At 43.4% G+C, this 18,418-nt stretch overlaps 1 protein-coding gene across 1 annotated transcript in view; it reads left to right on the top strand.

Annotated features, from left to right (window-relative positions):
• The window catches only part of LOC307247520 (glucosidase 2 subunit beta-like), a 226,374-nt gene that overhangs the window by 38,434 nt on the left and 169,522 nt on the right, over positions 1-18,418 (top strand). Inside the window, exon 9 of the mRNA XM_080023681.1 lies at positions 10,800-10,886. Coding sequence (XP_079879807.1) covers positions 10,800-10,886 — 87 coding nt within the window. The remainder of the gene's footprint in view (positions 1-10,799; positions 10,887-18,418) is intronic.

The raw sequence follows: 18,418 nt of genomic DNA on the forward strand, positions 1-18,418 counted from the left end.
TCTTCATCCAGCTGACATTTGCTGGCTCAGGCTCCGGGAAAAAAAAAAAAGCCGCCGATGAGAGTCCCACACAGATGGCTGGCGGAAGCCGCGGAAAATGGACGAAAATGGTGGAAACGATAAAAAAAATAAAATAAAAAGTGAAAAGGAAGAAACTCCTTTGGAGTCTGCACCCCCCCCCCCCCCCCCCACCCCGCTAGCGCCACGCCCCAGGCAAACGCGGCCGCTCGCGGCGAAAAAGTGAGCGAGCGTGTTTGTTTTCGCTCTGACGCTGCGCCTCGCCCGTGCTTTCTCCGTGACATTTCTATTTCACGTTATTAGCCTCGTTCTTCCCTCCGCCCGCTCCTCCCCCCTCCGCCCGCTCCTCCCCCCTCCTTTATCTTTTTCCTTTCTTATTAGTGACTAAGGTGGAGCTGTTACTTCAGCGGTGACCTTTTCAGTCCCCCTCATCCTGTCACAGAGTCAAAAGAACAACAACCGGAACGCCTTGTGCCATTTGAGACTGATGAGGCAGCCAGCACGTGGGAGGAGGGAGGGAGGGGGGGGAGGTGTAGGTGTTAAGTTGATTGGCGAGAGGAAAGGGGAGGGAAGGGAAAGAGAGAGAGAGAGAGGAGGAAAAAAAAAAGCATCTGCTTTGCGCTCGCTTAACAGTCTCCTCAGAAGCGGCTGCCATTGTTTCCAAACAACAATAGCCTCTTCTGTTAGGAAGGAATCAGAGAGAGAGGGAGGGAGAGGGAGAGAGGGAGAGAGAGGTGTTACATAAGGAACATTTAGCGCCATCTTCTTTTTATAGCCCTTCAAGTCCTTGATCTATTTTCCTTATCCCCGCCCCCCCCCCCCCCCCTTCTTCTTCTCATTTGATATCTGCGGCAACGCGCCGACTTCCTTGTTCTGGTTTCCCTGGGGTGGTTCAGGGTCACGCCGTCAGCCCAGAGAACAGAAGCCACGGGCGCCTCTCGCAAGCGCCTGATCCAGCGACAAACGTGAGGGTCCCAGGTGGAGGTGCGGGGGCGGGGGCGGGTGGAGGCGGGAGCCAAGAAAAGCATGGACGTGGCGTGGGGATGGGGGGAACACGACAAGCTCAAGCTGTCGGTCGTAGGCCCTCGTCGCCGGACAGGGCGACACTGCCTCCGCGGTGGACCTGTGCTTCTGCTCGGGGGCCGGCGCCGCCACCAGACACCTTCTCCAAAGTCAAAAGTCGGACGTCTCCCGAAGAAGCCGCTTCACCCTGAGGTTCTACGTCCGTGGGGCCGGGGGGACCACACCTGTTTGTTTGGACGGGCGAGGCCCAGATCCAAGGTTCTGTTGCACGTTCATATCACGTGGTTAGATGGACCCACTGTGAACCACAAGGCGTTCCAATGGACCCTCAAGGTCCTGGAATGCACGGATTACTACGTGGGGGAGGGGGGGAACTTCTTTCTTCTACCCCAACTTCTTCTACTTCTACCTCAACTTTTTTCTACTACTTGTGCCTCAACTTCTTCTACTTCTTCCTCAATGTTTTTCTACTACTACTCGTACCTCAGCTACTGTCTTCTACTTCTACCTCAACTGCTTTCTTCTACTTCTACCTCAACTTTTTCTACTCCTACCTCAACTTCTACCTGTACCTCAACTTTTTTTTCCTACTACTACTGCCTCAACCTCTTCTACATCTACTTCTACCTCAACTTATTCTACTTCTACCTCAACCTTTTCTACTTCTACCTCAAGTTATTTCTTCTACTTCTACCTCGACCTTTTCTACTTCTACCTCAACTTCTACTTCTACCTCAATTTTTTTCTACTACTTGTGCCTCAATTTCTTCTACATCTACTCCGACCTCAACAACTTCTACTTCTACCTCAACTTCTACCTCAACTTTTTTTCTCCTACTACTTGTGCCTCAACCTCTTCTACATCTACTTGGACCTCAACTTCTTCTTCTTCTACCTCAACTTCTACTTGTACCTCAACTTTTTTCTCTTACTACTTGTGCCTCAACATTATTCTCATCTACTTCTACCTCAACTTCTTCTACTTCTACCTCAACCTTTTCTACTTCTACTTCTACCTCAACCTTTTCCACTCCCACCTCAACTTGTACTTGTAGCCCATCATCCAGTGCGACGCCCCGACACTTGAGCGTCCGTCCGAAACGCTGCGACGGTGGATTTTTTATTTTCCATGTAGGAACGTAGAGGTTCTGCCGTCGGTGGGTTTTTCCCCGACGGTGCCCGTGCTGCTCTGCAGCCCCGCCCCTGTTTCCCAGTGAAGGCTTCTCTCTGGATGGGATCGTTTTGGATGATAGAGACGGAGCTTTCGGGGGAAATGTCTCAGAAATGGGCTTTGATGGCTGGATGAAAGACGCCCACGGAGTTAAAGACACTGTGGTGGAGCGGCACAAAGCACGACATGTGTAGAATGCATTGAAGTCAACGGGTGGATTTCAGCAAATCTCAACCCCCTGCAGTTTTTGGGGAATGTTCTCGTCTTTCTTTTTTTCCTTTTACTTATTTCTCAAGAGGCTGTGTCCATATCGGATATGAATCTGATATTCAGCCGTTTCTCGCTCATGAAGTTTAGATGTGGTTTGGGTCTAAAAACGGACCTCGGCTCCAGATAAGGAAATGCTTTAAAGGCAACATTTGCGATTTCCACTATTTCACAGGCTGCTGCTCAACGGCCGGAAACTCAATCTGTTTATTCCGCCAAGTACATTTTCATATAAGAGGAATTTGTCACGGTGAGGATTGGTGGCTCTACACACAATTCGCATGGAAAAAAAACATAAAATTAAAATAAATAATAATATAATAATACAAAATCAAAAAAAAAAATAACGCAGTATCACCCCAAGTAAATAATTATAAATAAATAAAAATGAAATAAAAATAACAAAAAAAAAACAGCGTAACAGAAATTGACAAATATATAGAACTATGCAGAATATCCACCGTGCGTTTCTATGTACAGGATGGAACTAATTATTACCGATCGTATCCTTTTTTTTTTTAGTCTTTTTTACGGTTGGGAGACAGAGACGATGCTGAATATGTGATGAACGTGTCTCCAATGCTGCTGTGGGATTCCAGTGCAAACAGAGAGGTGACGGAGCTGTGACCCGCCCTCTGAGTCACGGGTGGATTTCAGCATCGCTTACTTTCTTACACCGTGGCCTTTGAGTCAAGAGAACTGCGACCAGATTCCTACCCCTCCCCTCCGACCGTCCTCCTCTTCGGCTTCTTGCGTCTTGCATGTTTCATGATAAAGGTTACGGGCAGACGTGTTTTCATGCCAGTGGTATCCCAGTCGGACGGACACTTTTCACTTTCTGTCTTTCTGAGAGATGCGTGGATTCTCTAGCTGTCTGGTTTGTGGCACCCGTGCCCGTTTTTCCCCTTTGTGGAATTCACAATCACAATCAGAATCTGAATGTTCATGTGCGAGGAACTTGTTGTGGTGGTGGTTGATGCATTTCCCTACGGACAATTAGTGTAAAAAGAGAAAAATAGACAAATATACAAAGTAAATGACCAAATATACAAAAATAGCCAAATAGAAAAGGAAACTAAAATAGACAAATATATTTTTTTATATTTATATTTAATAACCCCCAAAGAATCGAAAATAGCCAAACAAAAATAAATTATGTAAAAAGAGCCAAATGTCTTAAAATAGCCAATAACGATTAACAAAGACAATATAAAAGTGTGTGTGTGTGTGTGTGTGTGTGTGTGATATATATATATATATATATATATATATATATATATATATATGGTGGTAATTATTACTATCTAACTACTAAATTATTAGTATCTACAGTGTCATTACAATATCTGAGACAAGGGATCAAACCCGTGTTACTGTACGTAGACTGTCCTCCCCTCCCTCCCTCCCTCCACAGAGTGACATTTATTAATTAAATATGGTGTAGCGCCTCAGGACACGCTTCCCTCTCCACCATCTCCAGACACTAATAATTACATTGGCATTTAGTCGGTGCTGATCCGACCCTGTGGCCTTTATGAAATGTTCCCCGGATCCAGATACTCAGCACAACATAGACCCGTACGCCCGACTGACAGTTCCTTCACGTCACCTTTTCTTCTTTCATGCGGATTAAACGGCAAAATGCTTATCTAATATTATTATTACTATTAAATAAATCGACACCACTTTTTTTTTTTTTTTTTTTTAATTAAATAATCCTACGGCACTGTACCACGATCCTGTTGACCACTAAATGTGTCAAACATGTAAAACGGAGCTTATTATTAGGGGTCCAGACCAAATATTGATCCCAAATATTGATTTGGTCCTGCTTGACTGACACGCCATTATTCGTAAACAAAATAAACCAGATGATATTTACAGTAAGACGCTTCATGACGTCATCATACTATTTACTATAAATGTGCAGCAGGTTCTGATTCAAAATGTCCATTGGCACCGTGTCCAGTGTGCGGCGTAGACTCCATCCCTCTGTAGTGGTTTGACATAAACTATTTGTTTACGTGTATATTTCTGTACTTTCTTACCTGCTAGATGTCAGTAGATCGATTGACATTTTATCTCCGTGGCCCCCATTACTTTGCCCGATTCATGAAAAATACGAAAGACAGTAGTCCACAAAAACGTGACCACGCCAAAGCCCCTCGAATGTACAAGTGGGTGATGCGTTCATGATCCAGCGAGGCGTCGGAAAAATGCAAGGCGTTATTCAAGATTTTTTTTTTATTCAAGATTTTTATTTGTCACATACATATACATACTTTCATACATATATGCAGTGAAATGTAATATGGTCATGGTTATATGGTCATTACTCACAGAAATACCACAACCTTTTTCCTATTTCATGGAAACGTAACTTATTGGAAATGTAATTCAAGGAAATATGTCAGTGATAAAGTATCTTTATCTAAGGTCACCACAAATAGTTCTTACTTTCAGAGTGAAACTTGTCCTGATGAACACAGAGCTGCTGTTCTGCACGAGCCGATGTATGAGATGAATTGGTGGAGCCTGGCAATTTTGATCTTGCAACACAAGGGCTAGTTTCCATTATTTTGACATTATTATTATAATTGTGTGGAATCTTCACGGCCGACATTGGATATCTTTTTTCTAGGCGTGAAGTCGAGCGCTGCTGTCGGCACGCGCGCACACACACACACACACACACACACACACACACACACACACACACACACACTCTGCCAGACAGTTATTATATTCTGAGAGGCACTGGCTGTGCTCGTATCACGTCAGAGCCGGTAACGTTGAGTTCTGACGGCCGACACAAACCGACTCGTTTAGTTTCCCTCGACTGGGTAGTTGCCATGGAACATGTTTCACTCGCTGTGCTCGCTACAACTTTACTTTTCAAGGTCGTTTTCGTTTCGCGCTCCGTTAGAAAGACGCTCCGGACACGCTGGCTCCCCATATTACATGATTTACGAGAAGAAACATCAATTCTTCCACTTCTCGGCTCATTTCCTTCATAACTCCCGCTTTGCTGTATTTGCCGTTTTCTGTTGCCTGAGCTTACGTTTCAAGGCTCCGTTTGCTGGGATGTCGCGTTCCCTCGATGTCTCCTGACGCGTAAATGACTCCGTCGTCGGATTCCGGTGAATGATGTTCGGTCTGGTGTTGAAATATGATAAATATGAAAAATGAAATTGTGTTTTGACTTTGAGACTTAATGAGACATTGGGATGATGGGAACAAGCCCAAACCACAATGGGTTTCATACCGCTAAAATTATTATTATTATTATTTATTATTATTATTATTATTAATAATAATTATAATGGTAATAATAATAATAATAATTATGATAATACAAATAAAAATAATAATAATAATTATATTATTATTATTATCATCATTATTATAATTAATAATAATGTTAATAATAATGTTAATAATAATTATTAGTATTATTATTCATAATAATAATATCAACAATATTATTCTTATTACTATTTAATATAAAAAAAAAAAAATTATCCATTGACTTCCAATCCTTTCTCTCACGTTGTGTAACAAACTGCGATGTGCCAAGAGGGTTAGGCAAATGTAATTTTGTCCTGTCCTGGTTTAACAACAATTTGCACTTATTAAATTTTTTCCACTGACCAATGTCGTCGTATCGAGACCTTACTGTGTCCAACAGCGAATGGCAAACTTGGACGATCTTAGACCATCCAAGGTTAAGGCTAATGGGATAAAAAAAAAAAAAAAATGTCCATTGACTTCCGTTCCTTCCTCTCACTTTTAGTAACAACTCGGGCCGTGTGGAGACCTTATCCGGTTTTAACGACAAATTGCATTTTGCCGTTAACCTGGCACCATTTAACATCTCGGACATGGCTAACGCTGCTTTCCCGAAATGCCCTCTGCAATGTCATCCTTTTGGGATTTAGCTTTCCCCCCCGAAATAAATAATTCTACAATCTAGTGCGAGCCCGGGCCTGGGTCCGGCCCGAATAATCTGCCATCGCCCAGGAAGCGGGTGAAGCAGCAGATTGAGCCTCTTGGAGAGCGGAACTAACTCCAAACTGGAAGTGGCCCGGGCTCCAAATTGGGCCCCTGGTCCTTCCCAGGGGGGGATTCGGTATCAGCGAAGATGAGCAGTGTTGCACCCTGGGAAATCTCCCCAATAAGCAATACTATTATTTTATCGCCTGCCTGCCTCTCTCCCTTCCCCTCTCCTGCTCTGAGATCGGAGCGGATCGGGGATTTTCACTTATCGGAAATTCCTAATCTGGAGGATTGGGGCTTTGGCTCTGGAATAATTCAAGATGAGAAGGAGTCCCCGAGCGTCGCTCTCCGCCGGCGCTTGTCAACGCTTGAGAGCGCGCCGCGAAAACGTTTCGCGTTGAATTTCCGCGGAAGAAAATATATAAATAATGGCAACGAGCTCTTGTGTTGCAAGACAAACGTGCCGGGCTGCACCAACTAAATCTGATTCGTCAGTTCCAGCAGACCAGGTTCCGTCGGTGTAACCACGAACCAGAGTCAGGAGAGCCGGTTCGGCTCCGAGGTCGCAGGAATCGTTGAATCCTGTCTGAATTACTTATTTTGGTGGAATTTAAAGTGGCGATCCATCACATTCAGTATGAGTTATAAGAAACGCCACCTTCACCTTTCTTGTCTCGGACTCAAATTTAGTCCCGGTGATTATTTTCAGTTTTCACTTTTACCTTTCTGGAGTGACTCCGGAGTCATGAAACAGATTTGGTCGCGAAGAGCGAATCGTTTTGCGAAGTAGGCCTTATAATAACAATAAGCACAGTTCTGCGCGTACGTTCTGTGACGTTTCTGGTGGTGGTGGTGTAGTTAGGAAGGCGGTATAACGCCGTGGGATTATTTCCTTCGAAAAAGGGTTGCAATTGCTGCTCCATGCGAGGCCTCCACCTGGCATCATTTGTTGCTCTCTGTACTCTAATAGCGTGTGGGAGCCTTCCTTAATAATTTCCCTGTGTGGGCTTGTTGTACTGGATGTCTCACCTTTTACTTTCTTTCTGCAATTTTCACATATGCAAGGTGATACATGTCGCGGCTATAACTGGAAATGTAATATCCTCTCTCCGGGCGAGGTGGGATGCGAGCAGTGTGTTTCACATAGGTATTAAATAACACGGCAGGGTGTAGTTTGACTTGATTTGATCAATTCCCAGCGGCGGAACCTTACATAGTGTTTTATCGGCTCCGCGTTTAGCGTCTTTTATAACGCTCACATGTAAAAACAGGTGCAGTTTATGTTAAACTCTGTTCCGATTGGTCTAGAGCAGCCGTCGGCGGTCAGTTACTTACGAATATCGACCGCTGGGCTGTTGATAAAGACGGTGTGTGCCGGGCAGTCACTTCTCAGCGACTCGCCTCACGCCGCGTTGACATGCGGTTAACAATGAAGGGTGAAAATAAACAAAATACACAGCAAACACAGTAAATATGAAAAAAATATCCATAAGCCACAAACTACGTGCACACACCATGTAGGCCTGCCTGCTGACTGGCTGCTTACTGGCTGCTGACTGACTGGCTGCTGACTGGCTGCCGACGCGCCAACTGCAAATTTCCACCCTCGTATCTTGGAGCAGTCGGTTGCAAGTCGATGCAAATTTTCGTGACTATCGCTGCTCGTACCTTGGATTAGTCGTCAGTAGATGCAGTCGTAAGTCGAGGTACCACTGTATTCGGATTTAGTTATGTAAATGATGTTGTGGTCTGGGGGTCGTGTGGTTTAAGCAGCCACACCTCCCTGGGGTCTCGTTTGTTGGGGTGAGGAGCTGGGGCGGCTGTCCACCTGTTGTTCATCAGAGCAATGGGTGAGCACAGGTTAAATCACCCATCCCCACACACACTGGGAGAGGCCTTTGTCATCACAACTTTTCATCTGCTCCCGGCTTGTTACACCTTGCCACACTCTCCAATAAACCAGTGTTTTTTTTTCATCACTGCCTGTGACTGCCGGTGAGCCCCTTGAAAAGCCACTCAGGTGGCGTGAGGCAGGCGAACTGCTACAGATGTATATATTTATATGATTATTTTACTGCAAAGGGTTGTGTTTTCCTGCATTTTAATTTCCAATATCATCCTTATTTCACTATTAGATTATATCGATTATTATTATTATTATTATATTTTATATCTATATGTCCAATGTACTGTAGATTAACTCATTTTCATTTACCCTTTTAATTTGATGCAATCATTTTTTCCCCAACATGAATAAGCTGGAGGAGGTGCGGTGCCAGCCTTGGCCGGGAGATGAAATAAGTTCGTTCAATTAGTTTGTTAGTTTCAAAAAGGTCATTTTGTCGGTCTGTGTAAACATGAAGGGAGGCGGATAAAAAAAACCAAATGACAAGTTGGTTGTGTTTAAAGTTGAAGGTTTAGCGGAAATGACCGCATTCATTCAAATTAGTAAACAAGAACTTTTGAAAAAGTAAACCTTTCAGAGCTCGCAATCTCATTTACCATTTAGAGGTTCATGCTAAATGGCAAATGAGAGACAAAATTCTAAAATAAGAACCATCATACCAAAACAGGTAGAATCTGTGAACAAATACTTCCTGTCACCTTCAAAGAAACTCTCACCTGAGACACACACACACACATATATATATATATATATATATATATATATATATATATATATATATATATATATATATATATATATATATATATAATTTTTTTCATTGTTTCTTCGCTCTGTTTAATTGAGCGAAGCAGCTAAAGGTCAGTGCCCGCTGAGGTGTAGATCGCTGCCAAAACGCCTCCAGGAAACGGCCTTTCACATGGATACACACAGCAGGGTGCTACACCTTCCTCCTCCACCCCCAACCACCCTCCTCCAGTGCCTGCTGAGGTGTAGATCGCTGCCGAAACGCCTCCAGGAAACGGCCTTTCACATGGATTAACACTACACCTTCCTCCTCCACCCTCCTCCAGTGCCCGCTAAGGGGTAGATCGCTGCCAAAACACCTCCAGAACGGCCTTTCACATGGATGAACACAGCAGGGCGCTACACCTTCCTCCTCCACCCTCCTCCACCCTCCCCCAGTGCGTGCTGAGCTGTAGATCGCTGCCAAAACACCTCCATGAAACGGCTTTTCACATGAAAAAACACTACACCTTCCCCCTCCACCCTCCTCCAGTGCCCGCTGAGGTGTAGATCGCTGCCGAAATGCCTCCAGGAAATGGCCTTTCACATGGATGAACACGACACCTTCCACCTCCACCTTCCTCCACCCTCCTCCAGTGCCTGCTGAGGTGTAGATCGCTGCCGAAATGCCTCCAGGAAACGGCCTTTCACATGGATAAAAACTACACCCTTTCGCCTCCACCTTCCTCCACCCTCCTCCAGTGCCCCCTGAGGTGTAGATCGCTGCCAAAAAACGCCTCCTGGAAAACGGCCTTTCACATGGATTAACACAGCAGGGCGCTACACCTTCCTCCTCCACCCTCCTCCACCCTCCTCCAGTGCCCGCTGAGGTGTAGATTGTTGCCAAAAACGCCTCCAGGAAACGGCCTCTCTCTCTCTCTGTCTCTCAGTATATTATGGGTTATATAATGGTGTAATATACAGTTTATCAGCTTGTACCTAGGGGGGCGCACTGCAACAGATGCAAGAGATGAGGTTGTGATGTGTGTGTGTGTGTGTGTGTGTGTGTGTGTGTGTGTGTGTGTGTGTGTGTGTGTGTGTGTGTGTGTGTGTGTGTGTGTGTGTGTGTGTGTGTGTGTGTGTGTGTGTGTGTGTGTGTGTCAGTAGTGTTTAAATCACCGCTGCTTGCTTCAGACTGAATGTGTTTTCTGTGTGGAAGAAAAGGCAAAGTGCCACATGCTAATGTCACTCTGGCAGTTTTATTTGTATTTACTCATCTATTAATTCATTTGTTTATTCATTTAGATCCATCTCGGGATTCAGAATAATACATGGTAATTCCGACATTCTGCAGAATCCTTGCGAGAACACTCACATTTTGCTGCGGCTTTTCCATATTAGTGGAATTTTCCACAAGTGTGGGGAAAAATGAAATAGTTTCAGTCTTACAAAATTTCTCTGCTGAATGTTAATTATCACAATCAAAAGAAGTGTCTGTTTGAATGTTTTTATTTGACTTAATTAGTAGTTTAAAAACCCCTCATTCTCACAATTTTTCGACTTAAAACCAAACTTTTTATGAATTGTATCGTAGATTTTGAGAAAATCTGTAAAAATTGCGCATTTTTGGTCTCAACGATCCCTAAAAAATGTGAAACATTGTGTTCTGATGGGTGCGTTCTCCCCCTGAAGGTCCTGCTGGGCGGAGTCCACCAGGTGGACCTGGCCGGGTTCCGGACATCTCTTTGGACCCGTCTGAGGGAGGGGGACGGCATCAAGGTGAGCTCCATCTTCCTCCACCCGACCCAACTGCCTCGTTCGTCTACTAATCTTCTCCCGTGTGCTATCTATTCCTTCTTTGTTTCATTTTTTCCCCGCCCAAGCTAAAAATAGATCTTTGATAATAAGAAATATGGCGGATGTCTGTTTTTTTTTTCGTTGACGGGACCAAAATGTTAGTGGTGGGCTATCGGACATTCAAAATTAATACTTTCCCCCAAATGTTCCGCAGGTTTTTTTTCAATCCCTGTACTTATTTTCAAAACACGGTTTTTGAGTTACTCCCCCATTGGTGAACTTGGAACAACAGCACCAACGGTGATCTTATGGTTCCTTTGATGCCCCCATGCAGATCAAGATAATCCTTCCATAATCCATGTGAAGTCAAGTCAGAATGTGAAACTGTTCTGATAAAGTCAGGTTAAAGTCTGCACCGGCAAGGAGTAAAGTCACTTTTGTAAAACACTAGAAGCAAGAAATGTCACCTCTCTGTAAAAATCTCATCTCCGTGTTGTTAAAGATGACGAGAAGAGGGCGGCAGAGGCTCTCAATTATTTTGTGGCACTGCACTGGCAGCGTGAGGCGGCGCAGCAGGGTCCTCCCAGGAAACAACAATTCTCAGAATGCAAATGGAGGGGTCCTCCAAGCCATTTGCATTCTGTGAGCAGTTTCCCAGAATCCCAGCCAAACGGAGAGTGTATTAGCCCAATTGAATGATTTTAATGACAGAAAACATTTTGACTAAGAGTAATGACTAAAAGTTGACACTTGTCAGGATAGGATGAAAGGATAAAGGATAGGAGGATAAAGGATACAAATGACTCCAATGTGACTAAAACTGATAAGCATTTTTGTCTAAATCTAGACTAAATCTAAAATAGCTGAAAAAATTAACTCTGTAAAGGACTTGATCCTAAATTAAAGGACTTCATCCCAAACGGCTCCAACTTTCGTAAGGCTCGGGCGAGTATCGGGAAACCACACAGGGCTGGTCCGCACCCAGAGCGGTGCCACTCTACTGGGTGGACTGACCTCAGTCCAAGGGACCGTGCACTTACCTTCGGACCAATCACCGTGCACTTATGTCACTGATGGTTCCTCTTGTGCTGGTTAGTCCCCGCCCTGGAGTGGGAGCGAAAAAAGCTCTCTCAAAATAGAGTTCTAGGAACTATGATCGTTCTTCCGTCCTGCAGTGCGCTCACAAAAAAGGGACGGTTCCTACAAAAAGTTCTTAGAACTATGAAAACCGCCTGTAGAGAGAGCTGGTGGTAACTGAGCAAGGCCAGAAAATGGCTCCGCTGCGTGATCGTCTTCAGAGAGCTGGTGCAACTGAAGCATTTGTAAGGACTTCCCAGTGATTTGTAAATTATATTTTGACATTAATGTTGTTATTATTATAATTCTTGTCGCTGTCACAGCATCACTAGGTGGTGGAATGTGCAGCACTCTGTGGTTATCAAAACACACTCCAAGAGCAACTTGTTGAGACTTTGAATCATTTATTGTACAAATAAGGCGTTACAAACATTAACAACAGCCGTTCTATAATTACTATTACACTCCAAAGATATTGGGGAAAAAAAACAACAAAAAGTTATAGCCATAAAGTGGTCAAAACTGACATTGAACCACAGATGGCATCGACCCTCAGGACCATGGACAGCGCCGCAGGCCGTGACCCAGAACTAGGGAGAGTCAAATATATGAAATGAACAGTCGGCATTTATACATTATAATTTTAAGATTCAATGAGAACTAGAATTTCTTGAATAAAAATGGTAATATATACACATTTTATTTTATGCAATAAATTAACTGTGTTCGAAGAGTTTTATCATAGTGGCACATTCAGACGTCTCTATGATGTTTTACAATCTGATATTCATAAAAATATATTCGATTGTTAAGGTTGGGCTGCGCCAGCAAGGATTACGATTTAAACTCTAAACCTTAATTAGAGTTTCATTGTAATCTTGGTTTTTAATGTTCTACTTTGAACCAAGAATGAGCACAGATCCTGTTCCTCCAGTATTTTAAACTTAAAGATAAACTAACACTTAAAGATTGAAAGGGGACCTACTATGCGTTTCCTTATTTTTTCTCATAAATATATTTATATATATATATATATATATATATATATATATGACGTGACCAAAGTCTCAACTAATGAGTTAACAAAGTAATCATTGCCGTTGGGGGAACCACCGGCTAGCAGCCGTGCTGGGCTGCAGGGCATTTGCCGGGAGGACACGGACGGGATCTTTTCCGGAGCAATCTGCCATCTGCTGCACAGTAGAGCAGCAGCAGGAAACGGAGTAAATTAAATAAATCCAGAGATTGTATGAAGAAAGGACCCTTCTGATCGGAGCTGCTGGTAATTATTTGCCTTTTACTACCAGCGTTCCCCTCTGGCAAAAATAGAATCAGTTTTTCTGCGCTTGTTTTGGTGAGTAACTTAGTAGTGTAAGTAGTGTAATAATTAACTTATTGTTTATTATTCCAAAGTTGCGTTTTGCTAAAGCTCTTTACTAGTAAGTTGTGTTCTTTAAATGTTGTCATATTTTTTTTATTATTTATAATTTCTTAATATTCAAATAAAAGTTACTTATTGAGAAACAAGTGTTAACAAAGCCTTAACAAAACAAGACTTGATAGTCTAACAATGGCATAGCCGTCAGTTCTGGAAAAAATACATTTAAATCGAGAATAGAATCGTGACCTTAAAATCGAAAGTAAAATCGAATCATATATTTGGAGAATCGTGACACCCCTAGTACGGAGGCACGTCGCAATGGCCCAGTTGCATCATCCGAGTGGTATTTTAAGACAAAAAATTCAAAAGGTTTTTTTGGGGGCCTCAGAGGCCTATATTTATTTGTGTAAAAAGGAGCATAATACTGTAGGTCCCCTTTAATCTATGATCCGAGATTAGCTTTAAACTTGACACTTGAGGGCTTTTGACTGAAAAGAAAGAAGTTTTCAGTAATGAAGCTTACCAGAAAAATGTAATATTCCTGTTAAACAATAACACCATGTTGGAACCTCTTACAGTATGTAACAGCTTCTTCTCTCTTGAAAGCAAAACCACCAATTAGGAGATAATTAACCGATCCTATAACGCCTCAAACCGCCTCCTATTTGCCTGATTAAAGGGTAACACTTTACTTCCTAGAATAGTAAATACTATGTACGTATAAGTGGGTCACATTGTAGTTTTCTGCTGGGATGGGAAACTTTCCGTTTTTTGGTACTTTGACGGTTCGAAAATGGTTACGCGGAAAAAATAAATGATTTTGTCTGGGATCTTCAGTCGCTCAAAATGAATACAGATTGATATTAAGTCAAGTTTATTGACGTTTCCATTTTTGGTTTGATTCATGAAATGCATGTTCCAGTGTTGATTCCCCATCGTTTATAAACTGTTCCTCGTGTCAGAACCTTTCCTGTTGAGAAATTTACCACTCCGCTGCAGCTCCTCAGCGGACTTCAATGCAATGCAATGGGGCAACCGGTTAAGCCTTAGAAAAACTTAAATCTCCTTTTCCAAAACTGGAAACTCAACTGTTCTGGCTATAACCATGCTATCATGAGAGACTAGAAACAGGACGTTTTGCCACTTCCTACTGGCAACATGTTGCTGTGGGAAAAAAAAAAAATTCCAAATTAAATGTGATGCGTAACTAAGGAGAGAAAAAATACAAAACTTGGGGTGGAAAAGAATGCCTTAGTTTTGTAGTGTAATAACTTTGTAATAATAGTACGGTTCACTTCTAAATGTAATGATATTAAATGAAAATATTTAACTGTGTTTTTTATTAATTAATATATAATAATTGATATTATTATTGCATATTTTCTCAATATATTTAAAACATGTTAGATATTTAATTGAAATTGAAATAACCATGACACATCCCGCACATTCTGTGTCTCTGATTCATCCGAGCCGGGCCAATCAGTCCCCGAAAAAAGGTCCAAAAGGTAGAGACATGTTGCATGTGACTCAGAGATGGAGGGATGGCGAGGTCCCGGAGGAGGGAGAGGAGAACATCCTGAGCTCTGCCGCAACACGGGGAACAGCTGGCGTTAGCGGCAGCGTAATTGGCCCCCGTGTCACTCCCCCAGTTTCGGGTTGAAGATTTTGCAGAATAACTGCTGCTAATTGTCGTCTTCGCCGTCGCCAAAAATCACAGCGATAGGAGTTGAATCCGGAGCCGAAGTTTAAAATAAGGTAGGAAGTCCTCGGGGCGGGTGGGCGTCGACAGGTTTGCGAAATGTGGGAAAGTGTCTCGTACATGAGTCCTGACACGCGACAGAACATGTGAAATCATATTCAAAAGGTTGAAGGACGGCTTCGCTTCTCTTCAGCCCAGGATCTTATTATTATTATTATTATTATTATAAATAAAGTGTTGGATTCCATTGTTTATTAACTGTTCACAGCAGCACTCTCGCTCAACACTCTACTGTTGATAAACTTACCACTCTGCCGCAGCTTCCCACTGGCTTCAATGCAGTGCCATTAAATACAGGTACTGCCATTAAATACAGGTACTGCCATTTAATACAGGTACTCCTCACTTATGACCACTTATGACCTACCTGCCGCTGGGACTTAGGACCAGCTTTCTGACCAGTCTGTGTTGTACACGGTGTACAATACCAAGCATCTCATCTCATCACCCTTTATATACTATGCACACTATATATACTATATAGACTATATATACTATATACACTATATATACACACTGTATACACTATGTATACATACATAAGTGAGGACCTGTGTTATTTCACGGTAAGGGGGCATGGCTGGTATATATAATATATATATAGGGTTATTTCACGGTAAGGGGGCATGGCTGGTATATATAATATATATAGTGTTATTTCACGGTAAGGGGGCATGGCTGGTATATATTGTATATATAGTATAGTGTTATTTCACGGTAAAAAGGCGTGGCCATTGCGAACGCTAGTGTACTGAATACTGACAGACTGCGAGAACGAGACTGATGATGAGATGAGATGTACTGTATATAGTGTATTATAAAGTGTATATGGTCTGAACAGTGGTTAAACAGGTAAGTTGTTAAAATGAGGAGAACATGTATGACCATATTACCATAATATTACAATACTATATTAATATATAACCATATGCATACTAAATATACTAATATATTACCATATTAATATATTACTATATTACCATATTAATGTCTTACTATATTACCATATTAATGTCTTACTATATTAATGTATTACTATATTATCATATGAATGTATTACTATATGAATGTATTACTGTTTTACTATATTAATATATTACTATGTGTTAATATGATAATATGGTAATTTAGTAATACATGAATATGTTACTATATTGCCATATATATATTTATTATTACTATATAATATTATCTCTCCCTTCTTTCTCTCTCCCTGTCTCCTTCTCACCCTCTCCTCTCTCCCTCTCCTCCCACTATCTCTCCCCCTCTCCCCCCTCTCGCTCTCTCGCCCCCTCCCTCTTTCTTTCTCCCTTCCCACTGTCCCTCCCTCCCTCCCTCCCTCCCTCCCTCCCTCTCTTAAACGCTGTCTGGGTGTGATGAGCAGCTGCTCTGTTGTGACAACTCGGCGTGTGATGCGAAAACGCACTTCCACCCGTTTCCCCTTCACATGAGACGGAGGGAGAGAGAGAAAGCAGGGGGGGAGGAGAGGGCGAGAGAGGCGGAGGGAGGGAGGGAGGGAGGGAGGGAGGGGCTTGACATCCATGTTTTTTTTCATCTTTGAGACGAAATGATCTTTATTTGCTTTTCTTTTTCTGAGTTCAGACGGTGTGTGTGTGTGTGTGTGTGTGTGTGTGTGTGTGTGTGTGTGTGTGTGCGCGTGCGTGTGTGTTGAAATTGAGAGTGCGACGTTCGCAGGTAGATATACAGTCGATGTGGCGATGGTAGTAGTTTGTCTGTCAATCAATCTGAAAAATCCAACTTAAGGACGGAAGCTGCGGAGGAAAGATCTTCCCCTCTTATTCACTCGTCTGATCCTCCTCTCGTTCACTCGCTAATACGCTGTCGCCCCAGTTACGTCAGATCTTTCTACCTCACCCGATCACTCACTCACTCATTCACTCACTCCATCACTTACAAAATCACTGACCCCAGTTACGTCAGATCTTTCTCCTTTACTTACTCACTCACTCACTCATTCGGTCTCTCACTCAATCATTCACTCCATTGCTACTCATTTACTCGACTCACTCATTCATTAAGTCACTCACTCACTCGAAATGTCAGATCTTTATCTCACTTATTTACTCACTCATTCGTTCTGTCACTCACTCATTCACTCACTCGCTCGATCACCCAGGAAACGTCACATCTTTCTATTACTTATTCATTCACTCACTCACTCACTCACTCATGCTGTCTCTCACTCAGCCATGTACTCACTCACTCACTCACTCACCCGATCACCCAGGAAACGCCACATCTTTCTCTTACTTATTCACTCACTCATTGTCTCTCACTCCGTCATGTACTCACTCACTCACTCGATCACCCAGGAAATGCCCCATCTTTCTCTTACTTATTCACTCACTCACTCATTCTGTCACTCATTCGCCCACTCACTCAATCACCCTGGAAACGTCCCATCTTTCTCTTACTTATTCACTCACTCACTCACTCACCCACTCATTCACTCATTCATTCACTCACTCATGTATTAATTGTTGACATCACATCCCGTCAGCGGAACCTGACCTAACCCTCCGAGCAGAAATGACTGGGTTTTCCTTGTTGGAGCGACGTGTCGTGTACGTCACTGGGTTGAGAAGGTCAGCAACGTGACGCGCAGCGCCATTCATCCTCAAAATTCCCAAAAAATAATAACAATCCCAATTGGGCGGGGTTCACGGGCCCCGCCTGTGGGCCCCGCCCGTGGGCCCCGCCCCCTCACACAGTGACGCCCAACCGTTTGCGCGTAAACCCGCATTCACACCGAGCCCGACAAACAACAACAACTCATTGCTTCAATCCGACGTCAATTCACTTCAGTTGACGTAGGGGGCGTGTTCATTGATGCGCTGGCCACGCCCATGCAGCAGGGCCACGCCCGCGCAGCAGGGCCGCGCCCGCGCGGCAGAGCCACGCCTGCCTTCTGAGCATGAGGAGCTGGAACTCTGGGTTTAGTGACTCTCTGAAAACATAATAATAATAACTTTGCTCCAAATCGAGCACTGCGGACATCCAACGCAGAAGGGGGAGCGGGAGCGCCGCATCCAACCTGACTCTGCCCTTACGGGTGTAGGTCTCCCAAACCCAGCAATGGAATAAAAAGCCCGACATGAATCCGTGAAACGCCGTTCCGTAGCCCGGCGTACGCCGAGCCCCCTGAGTTGCATCAGTTCCTGTGATGTTAACGTGCGCAGCCTCTTCCTCTTCTTCTTCCCCGAAGCTTTGAGCCATTTATTTTGATTAGAAGACGAGTCTCTTAAGTCCGTCGCCTGGGAAGACAGGAAGACG

The sequence above is a fragment of the Zeus faber genome (genome assembly GCF_960531495.2).
Source record: "Zeus faber genome assembly, chromosome: 22".
Lineage (NCBI taxonomy): Eukaryota > Metazoa > Chordata > Actinopteri > Zeiformes > Zeidae > Zeus > Zeus faber.